Below are 27,633 nucleotides of genomic sequence, written 5' to 3' on the forward strand. Positions count from 1 at the left end.
CAAGCAGCTTCAAAAGCGAGAATGAGCTTGTGCTTGTCAGAACCGCATTCGGAGGGCCACTGAGGAAGCAGGAGCTACTGGGCCCAACTGTGGTGGCTGATGCCTTTTATTCCTGATGTCATGGGGCCTGCCCTTTTATGGATCTTGCTCAACTGGGCCAATCACCCCTTCTCCACCTGAGTCTAGGTAGGTAGTGTTGAACGAGAAGTCAAGGCTCCTTCGGAGGAGGGGGGGGGGGTAGGGAGTGCAGATCCAGATCAGTGAACCCTGACAGACACCCGGGCTCTAGTAGTTGTCAGGCTACTTCCTGACCCACTAACTTTAGTGCAATGGGTTCAGTGTTATTACTTATTCACTGATGGCCACATCCAAGGAATGTAAACTATTAGGCCATACTCAAGAGTTCCCCCTCTTAATCCCTTCGGAAACTCAGTCACAAGAGTCTATGGAGTCACAGTATCGAAGGTAGTATGTCCCCCAGGGCCCTGAAGAACAAAAGTTACTTACCTGTAAACTGTGGTTCACCAGTATTAGTGTCTTTCATAGATTCACATGCTTGAATAATTCCCTGTCGTCGAAGTGGGAGTCCCACGGTACATAAAATAGTAGTAATATATATATATATATATAAATGACGCAACCATAGGCAAAACAGTGGGTGAAAGGCCACTAATGTCTTTTAGAAAGGCAAAATCCATGCGACAACAATTGGTTTGTAATGCCCCAGAAATACCCAAACAAAAAGCCTGGTACCAATCCCAAAAAGGTTTTAAAAAATGCATGAAATGCAAAGCCTGCATTCATGGCAAAAACACAGTCAGCATCACAGTACCCTTCCGCAAACAACCCTACACTCTGAGGGATCACTATACATGTAAAACAGACCATGCGGTATACCTCCTAACATGCATATGTGGTAAAATGTACGTGGGATCAACCATTCACCCAGTGCATGTCAGAGTGCTGCAACATCTTAGGGCAATAACCAACAAGGACCCAGCATACCCTGTTGCGAGACATATCCACGAAGTACATGGTGGTGGTGCAAAAGGCTTGACATATTGCGTACTGGATATTGTCCCAAAAAATCTGAGGGGAGGCAATCGCAAACTTGCATTGCGTCGTTTGGAATCACGTTATATAATTTTACTCAATTCCAAAATCCCTGTAGGGCTTAATGCGGATGAAGCTTTAAGCGTCCATATATAGAAGCAGCGTCCGCTCTCTCTTTCCCAAGTACCTTTAACGTTGTTAAACAGCACACGTAAATATGTGAGAATCATCACATATTTTATCACATAGTCATAGGAACTACCTTTTGACTAATTGGCAATAACTCACCCCTAATGGCACAGCTAGCACGCAGGCATTTCACTTCCCGAGATGAATCACTTTTAGAGGGAGATTTAACGCGCACTAACGCAAAACGACAATATTTCTCTCTAAAGCGGGAAAACTATATGTTGGTTTTTATTAAATAAACACTCGAGACGCTGTGATCACAATTCGTATGAAACAGCGGTCTTGGTCCCAGAGAACGAAGGCTTAATAGTTCAATGGGAAGTTCCTCGTAGCACAGGCTAAATAAACCCCGAGCAGACTGAAACGGAACAAACAGGTCATTACTCACTAGAATCACGAACGATCGTCTGTTACCGGGGAAAGTGCTCTGCCCCTGCCAACCAGACTAACAAACCGATGCCTGAATAGGCAGAACCCTTTTGAGAAATGACAGTATCCGGGTAACCAATCAGGGGCCGTAGGGGAACACACCTCCTCAACTGATAGGCCAGCAAAATCATGACACCATTAACATGTAAACAAACACCGAAAACGGAGGTTTTCTCCCGCCAAGAACATTCAAACAGTGATAAAGGGATAAACAAGAAACAGAATGTTAGAAATGCACCTTTCTTTACTATTTGTATATATTTAATACGTGCCTATTTTTTACAATATTAGAAACAAAGTTATGTATTCTAAAACGCCATAGAAGTGTGAAACACATACAAATTGATGGGGTGTAACATATGATTGCCATGGAAACTAATGAGTGCCAATTAAGTATGACCATATTGACACATGTGATTGGTTAAAAACATGTATATAAGTGTCATTTTGTTTAGTCAGACGTTAGTGAGCAAGGCGGAGGTTGCCGCCGAAACGCGTCTGAGCAGAAGTTGATATGCAATAAAAATCTTGAACTGAGATACACGGAGTCAGCGCCTTCTTGGATGGTGAAGTTTGGTGTGGTATTAATACAAAGGGCTGGAGTCCTGAGGCCCTACGCTGACCCTCCTCGTTCTGGCTGCACTGTGTCGTAAGGACAAACCTGTGGTGAACTTTTGGAAAAGGAGAGACACACAGTGCCCCCCTGGATCTGGAATAACGAAAAGTCCCGGTAAACCTGTGAAAACACCTGAGACTGGCGTCCCTGAGATTGACGGTCGCTGGAGGGCAGTCGGAGATTTCGGGTAAGCCGTGACTCGGTGCGACTAATGGGAACGGGCGGAAGGGAGTGATCCATTGGGAGAGTGAGCCCTAGTGTGGTGGTACCACACGGGCAGTGTATCTGTACAAGTGCATTATTCATTAATCAATCAACATGGCTGCTGAGTGGGAAAAGGAAAGAGAGGAGGCTGCACTGGACATATTTAATGATACAGACACAGGGAAAAGCAATAAGTCCAAACAAAATGCTCAAACTGAACCGAAAGAGAAAGATGAGACCAAGGCTTTATTAAACGAATTGGAAAAACTTCGCAAGAAAGAAGTAGCCAAGTGGTGGGAAGTCAAATCATTATCCAGGTACCTAGATGTGAATAGAATACCGAGGGGACTGAGAATACTGGTGGCACCCACCTATGAAGACCCCGACCCTGAAATGCTGCAAATGTGGGCAGAAAACAGTGCCAAATCGTCTGAGAATATGTTAAAAATCCTGATAAAATTTGCAGCAAGTGACAGGGCAAAAATGATAACACGGATTGATGAAATCCTAAAAGAACTAGATACCAAAGACAATAAGGAGGAAATTGCAGAAAGAATGAAGGAAATTCAAACAAGGATAATTAAACATGAGGAAGAGATCAAAGAGAGGAAAGCTATCAAATTTCAGCGAGACAGAAATGACTACCTGAATGGGAGAATATACACCTTCGCAAAGAAATTCGATCAAATTAGAAAACAACCCCTACAAAAGCCTCAAAAGGATCAAATGGGAGGGGCAGGCCAAAGTGAAACTGAGTTTAGTTCAGAATATGAAACTGATGGCGAAAGCAATCAAGGCGCAGAAGGTCCAACACCAACTCCAGCTGAAGAACTTGCTTTTTTACGCCTACAACGCCTCAGAACATTGCGCCCGAGAAATACACTAACTCAGGGAACATGGCGAGGCACGAACAATCAAACACAAAAACAAAAACAAAGAGCAGGAGACGGAAAGACAGGAGATGGGGAGCCACAGGCACAAAAAACAGAAAAACAGAAACAAAAACAAAAATACAGATCCAACAGGCGCCGATGAATATTACAGAAAAAGACAACACAATAATAAATCTATCAAATATGGAGCTAACCAATGACGAACTTGAAATTTTGTCACTAGGCCTGACCTACTGCAGTGACACAAACTTTGATTACACACAAACAAGGATTGATCTCTTCCTTTATATAAGAAAACTAAAACTGCAAAAGTATTTCTACAATGTTAATGCTACCACAACAGGAGCAGGAATGAGCAGTGAAACAACAAATACACTAAATGTTGAACACATGGAAACACTACAGAACCTAATTGACTTGGAAATGGAGAATGAAGGAATAAATGAGGAAATCACACCCAGTGGGGCAGCAAAGGCTTCGGATATTAACATCTGGCAACCAGTGAAAACCGGTTTCAAACCGAAATCAATTTTTATGCCAACAATGCCAAAAGATGGACTGGATCTGTTTGCAGAATATGTAATAAAAGACCTCAAAGAACTGTCTATTCTAAGCACCAAGCAGAGATATAGGAAAAATGAAGACCAGAATAGAAAATACAATGCACTAATGGAGAAAATCAAATCCAGGCCAGACATTGTAGTAAGATGGTCCGACAAAGGTGGCAACATTGTACTATGGCCACTGGAAATGTACAATGCGGAGGCACTTTCACAATTGCAAGATAGGGAGTGCTACACAAGGATAAGTCCAACCCATTTGGTAGGTATCCAAGAGAGGTACCATAATGAACTGTACAAATGGAGAGGAGAAGGATTACTGAGCAAGAATGAACTAGAATTCCTTAAAACAGACTATCCGGTAACAGCACAACTGTACCTAATCCCAAAGGTGCACAAAAATGAGAAAGTCCCGCCGGGGAGGCCTATAATTTCAGCCATAGGAAGCCTCTTCGAGAATACGAGTGTGTACATTGACCACTTTCTCCAACCAGAGGTCAGAAAACTACCGGCCTATATAAAGGACACTGGTGATTTCCTAAAAAAGATATTCGATGTAAGATGGAAAGAGAACTATGTATTTCTAACATTGGATGTCCAAGGGCTGTATACCAGCATTAGACACAAAGATGGACTAAATGCCATAAAACATTTTTTGGGAAAAAGACCTATGAACCAGTACAAGCATACTGCAATGATTTTGGAAATGACTGAGTGGTGTCTCACAAATAATACTTTTATCTTTGATAAGTTGTTTTATAAACAGATCCAGGGTTCAGCCATGGGTACATGCTTCTCCCCCAGCTATGCGAATCTGCATATGGGCTGGTGGGAGGAGCAGGTACTTAAGAACCTACACAAGGAGACATTGGAGAATAATGTAATTGTTTATAAACGATTTATAGACGACATATTTATTTTGTGGGAGGGGAGTGTGGAAAGTGCCAATATCTTCACAGAACAGTTGAATGAGAACTCACTAAATCTAAAATTTACGTGCAATGCCAGCAAAGAAAGCATTCAGTTTTTAGATGTGGAGCTATTTGTAGAGAATGGGAAAATACAAACACGCACATACCGTAAGCCCACTGCGGGCAATACAATCCTCCATGCGAACAGCTTCCACCCAACACCACTAATACAGTCGATCCCATACGCAGAATGCCTTAGGATGACTCGCAATTGCAGCACAAAAGAGGGGTTAACTGATGCAAAAACTAATCTCTTTACAAGACTGAAAAAAAGAGGGTACACAGATGAGACATGCAAGGCTGCAGAAACAAAATGTAATTCCAAAACCCGCCTGGATTTATTATTCACAAAAGAAGTGGAGTCTGTGACATCCACACCGGACAGACAACCACCCAGGCTAATCACAGGCTATAATCGTCACCAAGCCAATCTTCGTAAAATACTTCGAAGACATTGGCCATTGGTTAAAAATGACGCAACCATAGGCAAAACAGTGGGTGAAAGGCCACTAATGTCTTTTAGAAAGGCAAAATCCATGCGACAACAATTGGTTTGTAATGCCCCAGAAATACCCAAACAAAAAGCCTGGTACCAATCCCAAAAAGGTTTTAAAAAATGCATGAAATGCAAAGCCTGCATTCATGGCAAAAACACAGTCAGCATCACAGTACCCTTCCGCAAACAACCCTACACTCTGAGGGATCACTATACATGTAAAACAGACCATGCGGTATACCTCCTAACATGCATATGTGGTAAAATGTACGTGGGATCAACCATTCACCCAGTGCATGTCAGAGTGCTGCAACATCTTAGGGCAATAACCAACAAGGACCCAGCATACCCTGTTGCGAGACATATCCACGAAGTACATGGTGGTGGTGCAAAAGGCTTGACATATTGCGTACTGGATAGTGTCCCAAAAAATCTGAGGGGAGGCAATCGCAAACTTGCATTGCGTCGTTTGGAATCACGTTATATAATTTTACTCAATTCCAAAATCCCTGTAGGGCTTAATGCGGATGAAGCTTTAAGCGTCCATATATAGAAGCAGCGTCCGCTCTCTCTTTCCCAAGTACCTTTAACGTTGTTAAACAGCACACGTAAATATGTGAGAATCATCACATATTTTATCACATAGTCATAGGAACTACCTTTTGACTAATTGGCAATAACTCACCCCTAATGGCACAGCTAGCACGCAGGCATTTCACTTCCCGAGATGAATCACTTTTAGAGGGAGATTTAACGCGCACTAACGCAAAACGACAATATTTCTCTCTAAAGCGGGAAAACTATATGTTGGTTTTTATTAAATAAACACTCGAGACGCTGTGATCACAATTCGTATGAAACAGCGGTCTTGGTCCCAGAGAACGAAGGCTTAATAGTTCAATGGGAAGTTCCTCGTAGCACAGGCTAAATAAACCCCGAGCAGACTGAAACGGAACAAACAGGTCATTACTCACTAGAATCACGAACGATCGTCTGTTACCGGGGAAAGTGCTCTGCCCCTGCCAACCAGACTAACAAACCGATGCCTGAATAGGCAGAACCCTTTTGAGAAATGACAGTATCCGGGTAACCAATCAGGGGCCGTAGGGGAACACACCTCCTCAACTGATAGGCCAGCAAAATCATGACACCATTAACATGTAAACAAACACCGAAAACGGAGGTTTTCTCCCGCCAAGAACATTCAAACAGTGATAAAGGGATAAACAAGAAACAGAATGTTAGAAATGCACCTTTCTTTACTATTTGTATATATTTAATACGTGCCTATTTTTTACAATATTAGAAACAAAGTTATGTATTCTAAAACGCCATAGAAGTGTGAAACACATACAAATTGATGGGGTGTAACATATGATTGCCATGGAAACTAATGAGTGCCAATTAAGTATGACCATATTGACACATGTGATTGGTTAAAAACATGTATATAAGTGTCATTTTGTTTAGTCAGACGTTAGTGAGCAAGGCGGAGGTTGCCGCCGAAACGCGTCTGAGCAGAAGTTGATATGCAATAAAAATCTTGAACTGAGATACACGGAGTCAGCGCCTTCTTGGATGGTGAAGTTTGGTGTGGTATTAATATATATATATATATATATATATATATATATATATACACATAGGAATATAATATATAGAAATAGTCATAAAGAATTTTTTTAAGTACCATAGAACAACATAGGCCCATGGAGGCCAAAGGGAGAATTCACTTTAGTAACATATCCATGTCATTATAATATTTCACATTCCAGCCAATCAGGGTGCAGCACCCTCCAGAACCTTCTCCTTAGAAGCTCAAGCCCTCAGATTTTTGTAGCACCAAAGTGACCAAGAGTGCATGAGGAGAAGAGAGCCTCTGAGGGGAGGAAGGGTGGGTCGCATGTGAATCTATGAAAGACACCAATACTGGAGAACCACAGTTTACAGGTAAGTAACTTTTGTTCTTCTCCAGTATTAGGGTTTCTTTCATAGATTCACATGCTTGAATAAGAAAAGAAAGCAGTTCGCCAACACAAGAGAGTCATAACAGGCAATAAGAACAAATGCAAGCAAAGAGATGCACATATGAACATTGCATATATTATACAGGAAAACCTTTTATAACAGGAGGCGGGAAGCAACAGAGGCTCACCTTCATCTGAAGAGATTTCGTAGCATCGCTTGACCCACAGCAGTGTCTGCAGCATCAGCTGTATCCAGACAGTAGTGTCTCGTGAACGTGTGCCTGCTGGACCACGTTGCCGCCCTGCAGATCTGATGTAGAGGCACTCCAGCAAATAGGGCGGTAGAGGAAACAACTGCCCTCGTCGAGTGTGCTCGTACCGGAGCAGAAAGAGGATTGCCAGCCCGTTGATGGCAGAAGAAATCCATCTAGTAATGGATTGTTTAGTGACTAGATGCCCTTTGGGCATTCGTCCATAGGCCACAAAGAGCTGGTCTGATTTATGAAAAGCAGCAGAGCGTTGAATATAGAATTTGAGGAAGCGCTTCAAGTCCAAAGAATGAAGAGAGCGCTCAGCAGGAGACTGAGGGTCTGTGAAAAAAGTTCTGAGAATGACAGGTTCGTTAAGTTGGAAGTCTGAAGGAACCTTAGGAATAAATTTAGGATTCGTACGGAGTGCAACAGCATCCCTGGAGAATTGAAGAAAAGGAGGCTGAATGGTGAAAGCTTGGATGTCGCTCACTCGCCTGGAGGATGTAAGTGCGATGAGGGCAACTTTCCAAGTGAGGAATTTTAATTCCGCTGAATGAATGGGTTCAAAAGGAGGTCGGAGGAGCTGTGATAAGACCAGATTCAAGCGCCAAACAGGTGGTGGACCCGGGTGGGCGGAAACATCCGGAACAGGCCCTTAAAGAACTGACGAATGATCCAAGAGGAGTACAGTGACGTGGAACCATCATGGCGAAAGCGGGAAATCGCAGCCAGGAAGACTTTAAGAGTGGAATGCGAAAGTCCCGACTTTGCCAAAAGGAGGAAAAAAGGCAGGATTTGCTCAGTTGTGGCGAGCATAGGATCGATTTTCTCCTTGTGGCACCAGATACAAAACCGTTTCCATTTCAGCTTATAGGTCTTAACTGTGGAAGGAGCGCGTGCATGAGCAAGCACCTCTCTGCACTCGGGAGCAATATTCAAATGTGTGAGTAGCTGTGTTGTGTTTTCTTCCTCAGGTTCTCTTTGCCAAAGCGCCGGGACACCCCTTGGGGTAGCCGTGCGCTATAAAAGAGACATTACATAACATAACATAACATAACATCCGAATGGCAAATCTGGCCCTGGCTCATGGTGAGCAGATGAGGCAGAGGGAAAAGAAGAATCGGATCGCACTGGGAAAACAGAAGGAGATCCGTGAACCATGGCGACGCGGCCACCTGGGCGCAATCAGTATGATGTGACACGGCTGAAGTCTCATCTTGTGTAGCAGGCGTGGAATCAGAGGGATCGACGGAAAAGCTTAAACGAATTTGCTTGACCAGTTGATCAAAAACGCATTCCCGCTCGATCCTCTGTTGGGATGCCGACTTGCGAAGTGTAGGCGTTTGCAGTTGATCGGAGTTGCAAACAGATCCAGCTCCGGCTGGCCCCACAAGCGAAATACATACTCCAGAGTCGGTTGATGGAGTTCCCACTTGTGATTGTCAGTAGCCGATCTGCTGAGAGAGTCGGCAAGGGTGTTGGAGGCACCCGGTACGTGAACTGCTGTCAGTTGGACACGTTGTTGAATCGCCCATACCCAGATCTGTTGTGCCTGTCTGGACAGCAGAAGAGACCTCGTACCTCCTTGTTTGTTGAGGTAGTGCATACTGGTGGTGTTGTCCGTACGCACCAGCAGCGATTTCCCTTCCATCAGCATCCGGAAAGATTTTAGGGCGAGGAAGATGGCCAAGAGTTCCAGGCGATTTATGTGCCATGTGCATTGATCTTCAGTCCATTTTCCCTTGACTGACAACCCTTCGAGGTGTGCCCCCCAACCCTCCAAGGAGGCGTCCGTTGTGAGGGTAAGCGTGGGGTCTGTGTCCTGAAAAGTTTGCCCAGTGGCGATGTTTGGAAGGTGAGCCCACCATTCCAATGCACCCTGAATGCGGGGGGTCAGGCAGACTTTGTCGTTGAACGACCCTGAGACTTGCCGCCATTGTTTGTCCAACTCCTCTTGGAGGACTCGCATATGTAGCCTGCAATTGGGGATCAGTTGTATGCAGGAGGATTCCATGCTCAGAAAAGATTTCAACATCCGGACAGAAGCGGACCTTCTTGAGCGTAGAAGAGCCACCATATCGACTATGCGAGCTTGTTGCTCCTGCGAGACAAACACCTTCGCCAGACGAGAGTCTATCAATGCCCCCAGAAAGACTCTTTGTTGTGCTGGACGGACATGAGATTTCTCGTGGTTGATGGAAAGGCCCAGGGCGTGAAAGAAAGACAGGCAAGTCGGAGTGTGTTGTCTTGCCGCATGAAAAGTTTGAGCTTTTATCAGGCAGTCGTCCAAGTAAGGGTAGAACTGAATTCCCTGTAGGTGAAGAAAAGCCGCAACCGGAGCCATGATTTTCGTTTAGACTCTCGGCGTGGAACAAAGGCCGAAAGGTAAGACCTTGAATTGGAAGTGTTTCGATCCTACTGTGAAGCGAAGATACTTTCTGTGTCTGTGATGTATTGGCACAGGAAAATATGCATTTTGGAGGTCGATGGTGGAGAGGAACTCTCCGGGATTTAGAAACTGTACAATTAAACAGTAAGGTCAGCATCCAAAATGTTTGGGATTTGATGAACTTGTTGATGGCTCAGAGGTCCAAGATAGGGGGCGCCACTCTCCTGATTTTTTCCTGATAAGGAAAAAGTGGGAATAAAAGCCCTTGCCCTGTTGTAATCGAGGAACCACTTCGACAGCCCCTTTCTGTATCATAATTTTGACCTGCGCATACAGTTCCTTCAAATGTGCTGGGGGAGGGCCAGAGGGTGGGCGGGTGGGTAGAAATTTGAGAAATTCGAGAGCGTGGCCCTTTAAGATGACATCCAAGACCCAACGATCTGAAGTTATTTGTGACCAATTGCAGAAGTGCTGGGAGATTCGACCTCCAATTTTCACAGCAGGAGAACACTTGATCCTGGGAAAGTCACTGTTTTTTAGAGGTAGCATCTCCTCTGTGGGTGCTCTTCCTCCGATAAGGCCTGGAATCGGATTGCCTATTCTGAGTTTGATAGGAGTATCGCTGTTTGTTTTCACCATAGGAACGGTACTGGGAGGAGCCACGAAAATTGGAGGAAGTACCTCTGCCACGTGCTCAGGGAAAGGGCCGCTTCCGGTACTGGCAGGATCCCAGAGCACGAGCAGTGTCCCTGTCCTTCTTTATGGACTCTAAGGAGTTGACCACATGCTTGCCGAAGAGGAATTCTCCATCGAAAGGCAAGTCGAGCACCCTCGCCTGTACTTCAGGCCAAAAAGCCGTTGCCTTGAGCCAGCCTTGCCTCCTTAAGACAGCAGCACCTGCGAGCTGCCTGAAACCCGTCGAGGAAATGTCAACGGCAAAGTCAATAATTTCTGAGGAGATCTTCTCCCCCTCCTGCACAATCTTATGGGCTTCTGCCCTGGAGGATTCTGGAAGTAGGTCAACCAAAGCCGGGATCTCTGACCACATCTGACGGTCATATCGTTCGAGGATGGCCAGGGAGTTAGTCGCCCTGACCGTCGTGGCAGCCATAGTGGTGAATTTCTTCCCAATGGTTACGCGACCTCTTCTGGGCAGCTTGCGTAATGACCGAGTCATCCTTAGGTTGTGGCACAAGGCATGCCGGTGAACCTGCAGGCGCCTTGTATTGTTTGTCAAGGCGCGGAAGCACGGCCGGGATGGAATTAGGCCGTTCCATAAGTTTAAGCCCCTCCTGCCATATGAAGGCAATGATTGGGATGGTATGTACTTGCTTCAAAGGTTGATCCTTGAAGTCATAAAGGAAGCAGTCCTGTTGTTTGACGTCCAAAGGCAAGTGAAAACGTTTTGCGGCTCTCACCATCAGGTTGTGGAAACCCCCGATGTCCACTGCGAGAGAAGCCAGGGAGATGCCGGAGGAGGAGACGGTGTCTGGGCCCGATAGTTATCCCAATCTGTAAGGACAGCGTCATCGTCCTGGTCCGTATCATGGTGGACATCATCATCATCAGTATCAGGATCTGGACGAACTGGCGATCTTGGCTGAGCAACAGGTAATGGGTCTTGTGCTGGAGGATGCGGAGCGGGAGAATTTTGCGCAGAAGGTGGGAATCTGCGATTATAGTCATCCAACATGTGTTGAAGGTTCGATATCAAAGACACTGGTATTTGTGCCATAGGAACCTCGTGGTCAGCATCCAGCTGGTCATCGTGAACGGGGAAGAGTGAACTCCTGTCATCATTGTCCTCTTCCTCATAGTCCTGATATTTTATATTGAGTTCCGAAGGACTTGATGCAGGACGAAGAGTGTCACCAACATAGGAACCATCTGAAGTTCCTCCTCTGCAGACGCAAATAATTGAACTGGGGGACGAGAATCACCTTGAAGAGGACTCAAATCCAGCGAGCCGGACGTTTTACAATGGAAGCAGTCACCACGGTAAAGGTTGTTGCAGTCGCTAGAGAATAGTGACCCGTCGACGGTCCAATCGACGAGCTCGTGGTCGAAACCGCTGTAGAGGGATTCAACAAAGCAGGACCAGGCATCGACGATGAAGCGGAAGCCGTCGACGGAGCCAGGGCTTTTCCTTTCGATGGTGCGGCTGTCGTCGACGAGGTTTTCTTCGCCGTCGACGGTGCTGTTGATGAGGAGGTGGTCGTTGACATTGAACTCTACGTCGACAAGGCTACCGTTGACGAAGGTGGTACCGTCGACGAAGGTGGTACCGTCGACGAAGGTGGTACAGTCGACGAAAGTGATACCGTCGATGAAGGTGGTACCGTCGACGAAGGTGGTACCGTCGACGAGGATGGGACCGTTGACGAGCGACGCGTCGACGAAGCCTTCGTCGAAGAGTGCTTCTTTGGTAAGGCCGTCGACGAGACGGATTTCTTCGCCGTCGACGAGATCTTCACAATAGATGTTATGGGTCTAACCTCTTGGAGCGTCGTCGACGAGCCTGACGTTGTTGTCGTCATCGTCGTCTTTGTCGACATAGAACATGTCGTCGTCATCGTAGGCACAGCGTTGACGGATCTGGTCGTCGTCGACGAGCTCGTCGATGAGCTGGCGCTCGTTTTAGAGGATGAGGGCACAGCTTGGGACTGCGATGCCAGAGAACCAGGTCCCGTAGGCGTAGAGGCTGGCAGATCCCGTGGGGAGACAGACTTTGGAGCGTCCACAAACTTCTTCCTTTTTAGGAAAGGAGAACGCATCTCAGTCTCTGACCCACGCTTAAGAGAGGTCTTAGAATGGTAGGAAGACACACTCTCCACATCAGACATAGGATTATCTGTAGTCTTCAACTTCTGTAGCCACAGAAGGAGACGGGTCTCTCTATCCTTTAGAGTCTTAGAAGAAAATGTCCTGTAAAACTTACAGTTCCTCACCTCATGTTCCGGGTACAGGCAATAAATGCACTTTTTGTGAGGGTCCTCATGGAACAGGCGTAGATTCCCACATGAAGAACAGGGCCTGAATAAAGATGCTCCTCGGAGTTACTATGCGCTTTACAAAACCATTAAATAAATAAATAAATAAATAAATAAATAAATAGTAGAAGACATTTTGTAGAAGTTGAAAGGTTTGAAGTAGAAGAAACTGAGCAGAGCTCAGGGAGACTCCCTTCACACAACGTGCGGTAGAAAATCTGAGGGCTTGAGCTTCTGAGGAGAAGGTTCTAGAGGGTGCTGCAGCCTGATTGGCTGGAATGTGGGCTATTATAATGACATGGATATGTTACAAAAGTGAATTCTCCCTTTGGGCCTCTTTGGGCCTATGTTATTCTATGGTACTTTTTAAAAATTTCTTTATGACAATTTATATATATTATATTTATATGTTTATGTATATTTACGATGTTATATATATATATATATATATATATATATATATATATATTATTACTATTTTATGTACCGTACGACTCCCACTTCGACAACGGGGAATTATTCAAGCATGTGAATCTATGAAAGACACCCTAATACTGGAGAAAGCCCAGTTCATGGCTTACCTGCTCCAGTGGTATGGAACCCTTTAGCAGTGCAGCAAAGTTCTCCTCCGGATAGGAAAAGTTGGACTGCGCATGGTTACAAGCGTCAGCACCCGGCAGGCGCAGGCTCTCTCCTCCAAGCCACGCTACCGGCTGGTGGAAGAAATTTGGGGTTGTTCCTGCTTCGGTAATCGTACGGTAAGTCACACTTTTCTTCACAGGGATGGGGGTAGGTTAATCTCCTTGATCAGATGGGGCACCGGTGATGTTCTTTGATCATCAGTCCTCCTTCGGTGCAGTTCGCAGAATGCGGGATGTACTGCCTTGGTCACAGCATTAGTTTCTCTGTCCCGTGCAATGCCCTAAACCCTTGGTCTCAGCACCTGTGGTGGCCCCTCCTGGCATACGGTGTCGTCACCACAGCACTCACAAGTCCGCTCACGCTGACCTGGCATTGATGTTCATGGTGACCCATTCTCAGGTACACAGGGCCACCCACCATGAGGTTGTGCAGGTCTAGCCCCCTCGACACAACCCTCGCTCCTCAGCTCATTCCACGGTGGCCACTCCTAGCACACAGGTGTTGCTGAAACAATCCAGCACACAGGCTATGAACAGATCGCTGAAAGAGCGGATTCCTCACACCTTGCACGAAGAGTCCTCACAATAACAGCCCTGCAGGACCTTGCTCCTTCAAACGCTCTCCTCTTCCTCACAGGGCACACTGGTCTTGGCAAGCAGGCAGGCGCTGGTTCTCTAAAGCAGGTGGATTTGGTTTCCCTGGGTGGGTTACTAGGCCTCCAGTTTTGGTCTTGCAGAGCTTCAACTCCTCACATAGCCCATCTGGCTGCTCGACAGATGATACATTTTAAGGTCTCAAACTCCCCTACTTAAAATCCTTTTCCAAACACAAAATTAATTTAGGACCTGATTTAGATCTATGCGGACAGGTTCCTCTGTCACAACTGTGACTAATAGCGCATCCTCCAAGATATAAATCCTATGGGATCTATATTTCAGATCTTTAGGTGTAGTGTAGGAAAGACAGATCAACATCAAGCATAACATCAAATCCATCACTGTTGCACACAGAAGCACTGAAAATCGTAACAAGTGCGATGGTAAAGCTGAAGGCAACAATGTTGAAGGTTAATCGGACACCTGTAAATAAACTAATGTCTAGAACTTCGATGGCAAAAAAATTGTTAAGCTTCATCACACCTTATGCAGAATTTGAAAACGTGTCAAAGTTATCGGATCAGATCTTTTGCGGCGAAGCATTAACCCTAGGTAATATTACCTCTAAGAAAGAGGCTTGAGCTCCATGCGTACTTAGTTAACAGTATCAAAGCCTTGGATCAAGATGGGCTGGATCAGCCTCCAGGCGAGGGGTTTGGCCTCCAGTTTCTGATACTTCAGATTTCTCTAAATCATTAACGGTCCCTTCAAATCTACTCTGTGAGAGGAGTTCAGTCTTTTGCCTATTGAGTTTCTACCTCCCTCACAAATATTTCACAGACGGAGGAGTTGACAAGGCTCTCTAGCATAATTAAATACTTATTTCTGCTCAGTTACAAACACCTCTAGATATGTTATATTAGTTCCTCGATTATTCTTCCATAACTAAAAGGAACCTCAATAGAGAAAAACCATGACTGATAGGATCACAGGCTGAACTTCTCTATCCATCATACGGAATCCATCTTTAGTGAGAGACATATCTTTACAGAAACAATATGGGTGTTCTCTCGCCAGAGAAGGGCCAATGACATAATAGCGATGGAGGCTTTACTTGTATTTCACTTATAAAGATCTCTCCAGGAATAAGTGAAAGACTGATTCTACAATACTAAGGCATTCTGGTCCGCTTAGCTCCTCACTAGAACTTGTGACCCTACAAGTGATTGGACAACCTTAAAAGTGTATGGATACATAAACCACTGTTTTTTTTTTTTTTAAGGAAAGAATTGTCGAGACAACAAAGACATCTTTTCTGGCCCCAACACAATTCCTCATCACCTCCCCTCAACTGAAGCAGTTATCCCTGCACAAGGTAGAAGGGTCGGATAGTATGGCGCATACGAAGAACTACCCAGCCCTGAACCTCAAGTGCCCTTGGTTTATAGATGGATGAAAAATTGGAGCCTTTAATGTAGTCATTTTAGAAAAAAAGGTACAGCAAGCAGGCGCCCAGAAAAGGACGAGGAGAAACACGAAATATGTTTTAGAACATCAATACCTGATAAAGCTCTCCCAGTCATCCATTAGGAAGGACCAGCGATAGTGGACAGGCAGTGGACTGTAGTTGGTCATCTGGACGTGACGCACAACCTCGGTGTCATTCAGAATGCACCCAAAGTCTACCTCAGTTGTCTGGAAATGGAGGTTAGGGAAATGCACCTCCCCTCGCAGGGCCACATAGTCCTTGTGTGGGTGTTCGGCATACTGAATAGTTAACACTTCTTCGGCCACGCGGCTCTGCAATTTATCAGCGTAAATGGGATCAAACTTGATGCTTAACTCCCGCTCTGCACCAATGTCCAGGACAGCAGGCTGCACAGAAACAGAAACACACCCACGTCAATTGAAATAAGCAGAGACAACGAGCGAGAGCGAACGAGACTAACAAACAGACAGCTTCAGAGTCAGAGAAGCAGCTGAAAAGCATACTTAAATCAATAGAAGAGGCTGAGGTAATTGCAGAGACACTGATGCACTGAGAATAACAAAAACAAGCAAATAAATATTCCCACTTTAGCAGAAACAGGCCGTAATTCAAGACAGAGATTCTTGCAGGGAATACAAATTACCTTTTTACTCCCTAAAAAGAATTTTAGATCCAACGTTCTAAATGAAGAAACAAACTTGTATCTCCAAATCAATTGTGGGGCATGGCTTGCAAATACAGCATTGCTGTTGTAAAGAACAAGTTACTTACCTTCGGTAACGCTTTTTCTGGTAGATACTATATCTGCCTGTGGATTCCTCTCCTTGTGAATATCCCCCTTGCGCCAGCAACATTCGGAAATTCTTTTTTCGTAGCCTCGCACCGACGTGGATAGGACGTCACAGAGACACGGCTCCGCTCACGACTCCACTGACGTCACCGACGCCTATAACAGGCCCACGCCGGCGTGATGACATCAGTTCCGCCTTTTTTCCGTGCCATCGAAGCACACGGACGGACCAATGACAGAAGATATATACAAAGCATACACAGTATACAATAGTCAAGGCAAAACACACAGTGTAAAGCAAATGTAGGAAGCAAATGAAACATTTCCTTGACATCAAAACAAATATACATTACAGTACAATAACTCTGGCATAGAAGAGTGGACAACGGGGAGGCGGGTGGGTCAGTGAGGAATCCACAGGCAGATATAGTATCTACCAGAAAAAGCGTTACCGAAGGTAAGTAACTTGTTCTTCTGATAGATACATCTGCCGTGTGGATTCCTCACCTTGTGAATAGAGTCCCACAGCAGTCCCCACTCCCGGAGGAGGGTGTCCACTCTTCTAAACCAGGAAATCCTGAAGGACAGAGCGCGCAAAGTGGCCGTCCCTCCTGACTTCCGTATCCAAGCAGTAATGCTTCGCGAAAGTATGGAGGGAAGACCAGGTTGCCGCCCTACAAATGTCCTCTACAGAAACACCTCTAGCCAAAGCAGAGGTAGATGACTTAGCTCTAGTGGAATGAGCTCTAATACCCTCCGGAGGCTCCTTACCGGCCAAAGAGTAGCAGATCTTTATGCACAGAACGATCCATCTTGACAAGGTCCTTTTATGGACCGCTCTTCCCTTCTTGCAGCCAGCAAAGCCAATGAAGAGTTGATCGTCCAAGCGACAGTCTCTAGTTCTGTCCAAATAAAAAGACACCGCCCTCTTAGGGTCCAGACGGTGCAACCTCTCCTCCTCCTTGGATGGGTGTGGGGGAGGATAAAAGGTAGGGAGGGTAATGGATTGGCCAAGGTGGAAAGGAGTCACCACCTTAGGAAGAAAAGCAGCCCTGGTCCTTAGAACCATCCGATCAGCATGTATGGTCAGGAACGGGGGCTTGGAACTAAGAGCTTGAAGCTCACTCACCCTCCTTGCCGAGGTAATCGCAACTAGGAAAACTGCCTTAAAGGTTAAAAGCCTCATAGGACATTTATGAAGAGGCTCAAAAGGAGAGCCCATCAGAAAAGTCAGAACAAGATTCAAGTCCCACTGAGGTACAATAAAAGGGGTAGGAGGAAACTTATTTACAAGACCCTTCAAAAATCTCAAGACAACAGGTGACTTAAAAAGAGAGGGCTGATCAGGCAAACAAATAAAAGCTGACAGTGCCGAAAGATAGCCCTTAACTGTGGCAACTGCCAGCCCCTGTTGAGCCAAAGAGAGAGCAAACCGGAGCACATCTGATAAATGGGCTCTCAACGGGTCAATATCATTCTCACCACACCAAACACAAACCTAGACCATCTATAAGAATAGACAGTCTTAGTGGAGTCACGTCTAGCAGACAAAATGACATCCACTACATCAGGTGTGAGAGAATAGGAAATCAGGTTGCCCCGTTCAATCTCCAGGCATGAAGGTGCAATGTCTGGAGGTGGGGGTGTAGAACCTGCCCCTCCATCTGAGAGAGGAGGTCTGCCCTGAGAGGGAGACGGAGCGGCGGGTGAGAGGAGAGGTGGAGTAGATCTGTATACCACACCCTTCTTGGCCAATCCGGGGCGACCAATATAACTTGGGCCCGGTCTTGGCGAATTTTCCTCAGAACCCGAGGAATCAAGGGTATGGGAGGAAACGCGTAAAGGAGTTGACTTGCCCAACTCAACTGAAACGCATCCCCCAAGGCTCCTTGCATCGGATACTGGAGACTGCAGAATGACGGGCAGTGAGCATTCTCGCGAGTGGCAAACAGGTCCACCCGAGGGGTCCCCCACGTCCGAAAGACGTGACGAACCACCTCTGGATGAAGCCTCCACTCGTGGTCGGCAGAGAACTGCCAGCTGGGACTGTCCGCACGTACGTTCAGAACTCCGGCCAGATTTGCCATCAGGCAAATCTGGTGGTCCTGAACCCAGGACCAGAGACGCAGAGCCTCTCTGCAGAGACACTGCGACCCCACTCCTCCCTGCTTGTTGATGTACCACATCGCGGTCGTGTTGTCCGTCAGGACTTGAAACGAACGACCGCGAAGGGAAGGGAGGAAGGCCTTGAGCGCCAAACGTATCGCCCGCAACTCTAGAAGGTTGATGTGAAGCAACCTTTCCTCTGGAGACCAAAGACCCTTGACCTCCAGATCCCCCAGATGAGCACCCCACCCTAGAGTGGATGCATCCGAAATCACCGTGGCCACCGATGGAGGTAGATGGAAAGGCTTCCCTTGCGACAGGTTGCCTTCCACGCTCCACCAAGACATATCCGCTGCATTTTCTCTGGAGATCTTCACCGACTCCCCGAGATCTCCGTTGTGCTGAAACCACTGCCTGCGGAGGCACCACTGGAGTGCCCTCATGTGCCAGCGTGCATGGTTGACCAGGAGAATGCAAGTAGCCATCAGACCGAGCAGGCGAAGGGACCTTCAGGACTGGAACGACCGCTCCAGGGTAAAACAAAGGAATCATTTCCTGAATGTCGCGAATCCTTTGAGGAGGAGGGAATGCACGACAAACAGTAGTGTCCAGTACGGCACCTATGAACAGGTTGCGCTGGGAGGGCACCAGGTGAGACTTGGGTACATTTATCGAAAAACCCAACCTGAACAACAACTGAGTTGTCTCCTGCAGATGATGGAGCACCTTCTCCGACGACTCCGCTTTGATCAGCCAGTCGTCTAGATACGGAAACACAGGTATCCCCGATCTCCTGAGATGTGCTGCCACCACTGCCATCACCTTGGTGAAGACTCGAGGCGCAGTAGTAAGACCAAACGGAAGGACCGCAAACTGGTAGTGCTGCGACCCAACCGTGAAACGGAGATACTTCCTGTGCGACTTCAGGATTGGGATGTGGAAATACGCATCCTGCAAGTCGAGCGACACCATCCAGTCTCCTTCCATCAACGCTTGAAGAACCTGAACAAGGGTGAGCATCTTGAATTTCTCCTGCTTCAGATAGAGATTCAAGATCCTGAGGTCCAGGATAGGACGAAGCCTGCCATCCTTCTTGGGGATCAGGAAATACCGGGAGTAGCATCCCTGACCCCTTTCCTGCTCTGGGACCACCTCTATCGCACCCTTTCGTAACAGAGTTAGAACCTCCTCCTGCAGAAGAGACAGATGTTCCTGGGTGCAAAAACCTTGACAAGGAGGGTAAACAGGGGGGAATTCCCGAAAGGGAAGGGCATACCCATTTTCTACAAGATTGAGAACCCAAAGATCTGACGTAACCGATTCCCAATCCTGTAGAAAATGGGTAAGCCGACCCCCAACCGGACCCACATGATCCTGAATAGCGGATCTAGGGCTGCTTTTCTGCGGCAGGGGGGTTGGAAGAGGTGGAGGAAGAGGAGGGCTGACGTCCACGAGGACGCGCTCTTTGTTTTCCCCTGTACGATCTGTACATAGAATTTTGCTGCTGCTGCTGCTGTTGGCCTTGCCGGAAATTCCGAAAGGAGCGACCAAAGCCCCTGAACCTTCTGCCGGAAGAAGCGCCCCTGATCTGGAGGCCCAAGGATTTCGCTGTTGCCCTACAATCCTTGAACCGCTCAAGAGCAGTATCCGCCTTTTTCCCAAAGAGACCTGAGCCATCAAAAGGGAGATCAAGCAGAGTCGCTTGAACATCAGCCGAAAAGTCCGATGACTTCAACCAGGCAGATCTCCTTGTCGCAACAGCAGTGCCCATAATTCGAGCCACAGAGTCGGCAGTGTCCAGACCACTTTGAATTACCTGGCGGGCAGCCGCCTGAGTGTCATTAACCACCTCCTCAAAATCCTTTCGGTTTGCGTCAGGAATTTTAGGGGCCAGGATACGTAAGGAGTCCATCAGGGCATGAACATACCTCCCCATTAGGCATGTGGCATTAGTTGACTTTAAGGCCATACTAGCCGATGAAAAGGTCTTTTTTGCCACCTGGTCCTGTTTCTTTGCCTCCTTCTCACAAGGAACCTGCGGAAAGGCACTAAGACTCTTCTTTGAACAGGCAGCCTGTATGACCAGGCTCTCCGGCGAAGGATGTGAAGAGAGAAAAGCCGGGTCCTCAGGGGCAGCCCTGTACCTCCTTGCAACACTCTTTGATACCGCAGGAGCAGACAAAGGTTTCTTCCAAACTTCCATAATAGGATCAGTCAAGGCATCATTGAATGGAAGCAAAGGCTCAACCACCGAATTTGGAGAATGCAAGACTTCTGTGAGGAGGTTAGACTTGAACTCCACTGTAGGCAGAGTCAATTGAAGAAGCTCAGCAGCTTTTCTCATAACCAGATGGTAAGGCTGGATATCTTTAGATGGAGCACCTGAGCCTGAGGGCAACTCCCACTCTGGAGAGAAATCAAGGGTCCCAGAATCCGCCAATTCCTCAAAACAGCTCTCCTCTAGTTCACCTTCCTCAACGTCAGACTGAGAGCCCATATAACTCTGCTCCTCCAGAAGGCGCTGTGCTTCTCTTCTGGATCTCTCCTTAACACGCCTCGCAGCCGGATCCACCAGCGGCTTCGACGAATTCGAGACCGGCGCCGGTATCGAAACCGACGGCACAGAAGAATGCCCTCGAGGATGATCAGGAGCAGGCGAAGCCGGAATCGGCGTCGACGACTTCGGCGGAGCCGGGAAATGCCAAAGCGGCGTCGGAGCCGGCATATAGGGCATAAATGGAGCCGGAGGATAGGAGTGAGGAACTCCCAGGCTGAATGCCAATGGACCCGTGGGACCCGAAGGCGCACCAGAGGGGTACCATGCCCTTGAGAAGACACCATACATCGCGTTAAGAAACGCAGAAGGGTCCTGGCCTGGAGCAGGAAAGGGCGGCTGAAAACCATCAGGCCGGTCCTGAAGAGGGATCGGATTCGGCTCTTCGACAGGCGCGGAATCCACATCCTCCCGGGCCTCTTCCTCATCACGGGCCGGGGACGGCGCCGGAGACGGACTCGGAACCGGAGAAGCCTTCGGAGCCGGAGATGGAGATCGCCCACGCGACTCAGAAGGCGAGGCCTCACCTTCATGCTCGGAGACTTCGAGGGTAACCACCTTCGAACGTACCTTCTTCGGAGACCTCGACCTCGAGCCCGACTCCTTACCAGACCGACGCCGGGACTCATGCCTCCTCTTCTTGTGCCTTTTCTTCGACTTCGAAACATGATCCGCCGACTTCGAAGATGACCTCTCTCGAGAAGCAGATCTCGACCTCGCCCTGGACTTCGACCTCGCCCTTCGAGAACGAGACCTCGACGACTTCTCCTTTCCAGCTTTCACCTTCGCAACCAGAAGTTTGGCTTCTCTCTCCCTCAGGGCCTTCGGATTCATCTTCCGACATGAAGAACAATCCTCCACATCATGGTCGGAACTTAAGCACCAGATGAAGTCTTCATGGGGGTCGGTAATGGACATCATTTTACCGCACTCCCTGCAGGGCTTGAAGCCGGTCTTCTTAGAGGACATCTTCGAAGAAACAGGATACAGAGAAGCAGAAATAACCAACAAAATGGCAACAATGTACCAGTAGGCTACAGAGATTCCCGATAACCGTTAGCGTCGACGACGCGGAAAAAAGGGAACTGATGTCATCACGCCGGCGTGGGCCTGTTATAGGCGTCGGTGACGTCAGTGGAGTCGCGAGCGGAGCCGTGTCTCTGTGACGTCCTATCCACGTCGGCGCGAGGCTACGAAAAAAGAATTTCCGAATGTTGCTGGCGCAAGGGGGATATTCACAAGGAGAGGAATCCACACGGCAGATGTATCTATCAGAAGTCAAGTGCTTAATGTTTATATCTCCATCCAACGGTCTCCGTACGGTATAGCGGCCCACATTTACGTCACACGTTTAGATTCAGTACAAAGGCTCATATGCGGACGGAGAATAAACACTGAATTAACCATAAAAAGAAAAAACTCTGTATTGCAAAGGGTACTTTCGTGCCAGTTTGGGCGTGGTGTATGTCTACAGTTTGTGGTTCCAATGTTGCTTCTTCTGCCCTTCCTGTAACGAACACTATGATTCCTGTAACCAGTTTTGTGAACTGTGTAAATTTGTTCTGTTAATTCCAACTACACAGATATCAAGATGGCGTTGATTTTTTTTTATCACAGAAAAGCAGTTCAAATATTCTTCCACTACTTTTTCTAAAGTCTTCACCCCTGATCACTTATGTATTTTTTCATGTCAAGCAGAATTGTAACGTGAGGGCACTTGGTGTTATCGTTAATGACTTTTCTCCTTGTATATGTTTCTCTGCTTCTTTTGAATGCTTTTTGAATGTTTGTTTCTTTTACATGTTCTTTTAATTATGCATTTTTTACCTATCAGTCAGTGAGGAATTACATTATCTGGATAACTTATTTGAGTGTTTGATGGCTGCTCTGATCAAGCTCTCTTACTTCCCCCCTACTCAACTTTAATGTGCATTAGCGATGGTACCATGGCCTATCAACTATATAATATTCTCCTCTTCACAGTCAGTTTAAACTGTTAACTTTTTTGTGACAACCAGATGTGATCATATCCTAATGAACATTCCTCTTGTTCCTTTATAGTTTCTCAAGGGCAAGCACTTCTTGCAGATCCTTTCATTTAAGATTTTTTAATATCACTCTAACTGTGAATTATTACCTGCCTTTTCCATTAAGTCTATATGTGCCAATACCAATGAGGTTTTAATTTAAACATTTTTATTTATTTTTTTTAAGTTTTATATAGCGCAAACTAGACCCGAAGATATCAGGTATCAGGGTGCTTTACATGAGCACCAGTTTCGTTCCAGATGGTCACATTTGTTTTTGTTAGGCACAAGGAGATTACGTGATTTGCCCAGAATCACAGGATGTTGAGCGTTGTTGCTGAGACTCAAACCCGGTTACCCAGCTTGGAGGTCCACCGCTCTAGCCCTAAGGCTACATACTCTCTTCCTTTCTTCATCATTCAATTTACTTATTCCATTAAAACATTTTCAAACTAAAGTGAAGTCCATTATGCACAGTATTCATTCATGCTAGGGAAGAACAAGTTACTTACCCTCGGTACGGAAAGGTTTCTTACTTGTAATTTATTTTCCCTTCATTGGAATCTCCATTCAAATCATAAGCACTGAATAGACCAGCCCATGTGCGGGATCCCAGGGCACTTCTTCCAAAAGATAATATACTGTATTCCATGTTCACCTTACTTTAGGAAAGCCAGATCTTCTTATATGACATTAAACAATTTAGCAGCCTATAATACAGGCTATATTGGTCAATTCTATTAATTTACTTTTAAAACTGAAAATATGTTGAAAAAACCAGAAAATTTACAAATAAAACTAGATGACTTTTAAAAATCTCATATCCAAAGATTTATAAAGGAACCGAAGGGAAGGGAACCAGGGCAATGAAGCCTTATAGTCTGAAGCTAAGCTAGGTGTAAAATTGACACTGCACCTTTAAGATCTCCAAGCCCTAGAGGGTTCCATCACGCTTCACGTTTCTTGCCTTGAACTGCGCCCTCAGAGCAGCAGATGGCGTGGCGGACACTGGAAAGACAAATTTACTAGTCTTACTCCAGTCATGGAATATTTGGGGGAAATTTATTCATTCCTCAGTATTTTTAGGAACAGTTGAAAAGTAGTAATTTTGAATTGCAGAAAGGACTGCTCAGAGGTCGCAGCTCAGGGCAAAAAACTAGGAATGACTGCCTTGTAGGTAGCAGTTACCTCAGTTGTTCTTTACAACAGAAGTCAAGAATAACATTAGCTGGAGAACAATAATCATCCTTATCCCTTCCACTGGGGAGGAATGAGGGTTGATTATGATTTGAATGGAAAGTCCCCCGAAAGTAAAGTAGGATTAAAGTTTAGAAACTTTCCTTCTCAACTGATAATCATAAACATTAACTAGAATAGCAGGCCCATTCACAATAACTGCGGTAGAAGTGAACAAATATAAATCAATGAAGAAAACTTAGCTAAAATTTCTCAAGGCGGCCTGGCCTACATAGACATCTTTCCTAGAATCTTAATCAAGACAAGTGTGTCTTGTAAATGTTTGAAAAACGTGCAATGCAGTCGAGGTACCCTTAGCTCTGATAGAGGAAGCTTTTGACTTGCCAGTTAGAGTTGTAGTTGCTTTCTGGTAGCATACCAGAATGCAAGAAACTATTCATCTGGTCAGTGATTGCTTGGATGTAACTATATCTGTAAGTAATGGACTATAATGTACAACTATTTAAACATTCTTAGTCTTATCAAGACTGAATTTTAGAACTCTTCTAACAGCAAGGGGGTTAAGAGAACTTTCTGCTGCAGAATCAGGCTTCTGAAAGAATGTTGGTAAGGTAATGCTCTGATTCAGATGGTAGTCTGAAACTACCTTGAGCAGAAATTTCAGATCTGTTCCGATATGACCACCCTGCTGTTATGGAAAACTGCATATGGTTTCTGGGAACATGGTGCGTGTATCTTGCTGACCATGCATGCAGATGTTCCATTCACAAGGAAAGCGGCTTTCCATTAAAGGATTGGCAAGGAAGCTTTTTAAATTGGTTTGAATAGTGAATCCATGAAATGTGAGAGGACAATAATCAAGACGGTCTCCATATAAGGGGAAAGATTTCTCTAAAGTCCTTAAGGATGTCTTTAAGCACAGAAATCTTAAAAAAAGAGGTTTATGAAAGACATTTAAAGTGGGCAGTAATCGCTGCCAGGTGAACCTTATTGAAAGGAAATTTTAAGCCTGCTCTGGTCAAATGAAGATACTTTAGAAGAGCCTCTTCTTAACACATAGTAGGATTAATGTTGTTTCAAGAACACCTGAACCTCTTCCACTTTAAGGAGTAAGATCTTTTATAGATATGTGTTAAGCTCCTCTTAAAATGACCATACATTCTTGTGGTGGGGGGGGGGGGGGGGGGGGGGGGGGTTCAACTGTCCATATTTAATGAGTTCAGGAGCCAGGTTGCCATAAACAATGAAGGCAGATTGGCATGAAATATCTGGACCGCAAATTTTATTGAAAGGTCTGCTCTGCATTACAGTCTCCTGTTTGGTCATTCTGACAGGTAAAGCAGTGTCTGTGACCCACCATGGACAGCGGCCCTATGGTGGTATTAGAATCAATCTTTCTGGGCCTTGAGTAACTCCATTTGCTGAATACTGTTGGCAATTAGTGAAAAAGCCTGAAGCAATCTGATGGACAAGTCGATTCATAAGACATTCCGATTCGATCCTGGCTGGCAAATATGACAAGGCAAAGCCTAAGCTTTTTTTTTTAGTTCTACACGCTTGAAGAAACAATGAATTGAGGAAAATACTAATTGCAGAAGACACAGTGAAGAACAGAATAGTTTAGGACTCACTAGTGGGTTTCCTGTATCAATCTGCTCAAAGAGTTTCAAGTGAGCACTCTGGACTCCTGGAACATGAACTGCATTAATTATCAAGTTCCTAGCTATTAGCTACTTCTAGGTGGTTTAAGCTTCGGTGGACAAGGCCCTGAACCATGTTCTCGTAATGCGTTGTTGTATTGTCCAGCTGAACAAAAAGGGATTCTACTTGAAAGAGGAGAGGAAAGCTTTCAAACCCAGGTGCATGGCCCTTAATTCCAGCACAGTGATGTGATACAACATTTCCTTTGAGAATCATTTTCCTTGGACCTGCAGCGGATTCATATGAGTACCCCATCTTGAGAGGGAAGCTATGGTCACTATTATTTAAGTTAAGTCTTAAGAGAAGTTCTTTCCACACAGAAGGTTCTCCAGATGATACCATCACCCAAGGGATTGGGCTGCATGGAGACACAGGATGATTTTGTCTTACCATTCTCATGAAAACTGACACCACTGGTCTTCCAGCCATTGTTGCAGAGGTGCCATACAAAAGCAGGAATTCAAACAAAGGGAGATGCAGGACACAATTGAGCCCAAGAGTTACATTACTTGTCTCGCTGTCTAATGAGTCATCTTCAGAGGATTCCGACATTTCAAATGGACAGATAACAGTATCTCCTACAAACGATACACTTTTGTTTTAAAGTGTCCAGTACCGCTCCCAGATAATGAAGTGACTGTACTTGGGTTGATGTTGATTTCTCCTCTTTGACGTGCAGTCCTATTGTGGTTGAAAGTAGATAGTGCTAACTAGAAATACTGATGAACTTACTTAGATGTTGGAGTCTTGATTAGCCACTACTAGATGAAGAGCTTCTGTTTCCTGAGATGACCTGCAACAACGGTCATGCACTTTAAGATGGGACTATATGCAGACCAAAAGCTGAACAGAAGAGCCTTGTACTGATAGTGATAGTTTCTGACCACAAACCTAGGAACTTCCCATGTTTCTTGGTAATGGGAAAATGAACGTATACATCCTGAAGATCTATGAAGCTGAGCCAATGTCCCTGATGGTGATGAAGGTAGATTTGATGAAGTGATAACTTTGTGAATTTTTCTTTCTGTATCCATTTGCTTGCTACGTTTAAGTTCAAATCATTTCTGGAATCGGTTCTTTGGCCCTTTACTTTGTACAAGAAATTGTCAGGAACACATTTCCAACTCCTTTTTATGAAACTGGTACTGTCTCCACTGCATGTTTCTGCAATAGGATGTTTACTTCTTTGTGAAGCATCTGAAGATGCTGGGAGGATGACTTCTTGTGTGGTATTACTGCAGGAGGATGTTTTAATCTGAGACAGAAGCCATTCTGAACAATTTCAGCACCCACATGTCTTTGTGATGGAACTCCATTCATCCAAGTAGTGTGGAACGCCTTGCCCCATCAGAGTGGGTAACAGAAAAGGGCAAAGTGGATAGTCACTGCTTTGTCTCTGCAGAAGGTTTACTTCCAGCTGCAGCTGACTGACAACATGCTTCATCTTTGAATTGGGGCCATTGATGCTGAAATTGATGGTCTTGTTGTTGCCCTTGAGACCATAGAGGGGTTTAAACCCTCTG

The 27,633-nt window shown here is 45.8% G+C and overlaps 1 protein-coding gene across 1 annotated transcript in view; it reads right to left on the bottom strand.

Moving 5' to 3' along the window:
- HYDIN (HYDIN axonemal central pair apparatus protein) overlaps window positions 1-27,633 on the bottom strand; it is a 2,950,008-nt gene that overhangs the window by 1,962,755 nt on the left and 959,620 nt on the right. The window contains exon 23 of the mRNA XM_086945295.1: window positions 15,808-16,121. Within this exon, the coding sequence (XP_086801421.1) occupies window positions 15,808-16,121 (314 nt within the window). The remainder of the gene's footprint in view (window positions 1-15,807; window positions 16,122-27,633) is intronic.

The sequence above is a fragment of the Lissotriton vulgaris genome, chromosome 12, assembly GCF_964263255.1.
Source record: "Lissotriton vulgaris chromosome 12, aLisVul1.2, whole genome shotgun sequence".
Lineage (NCBI taxonomy): Eukaryota > Metazoa > Chordata > Amphibia > Caudata > Salamandridae > Lissotriton > Lissotriton vulgaris.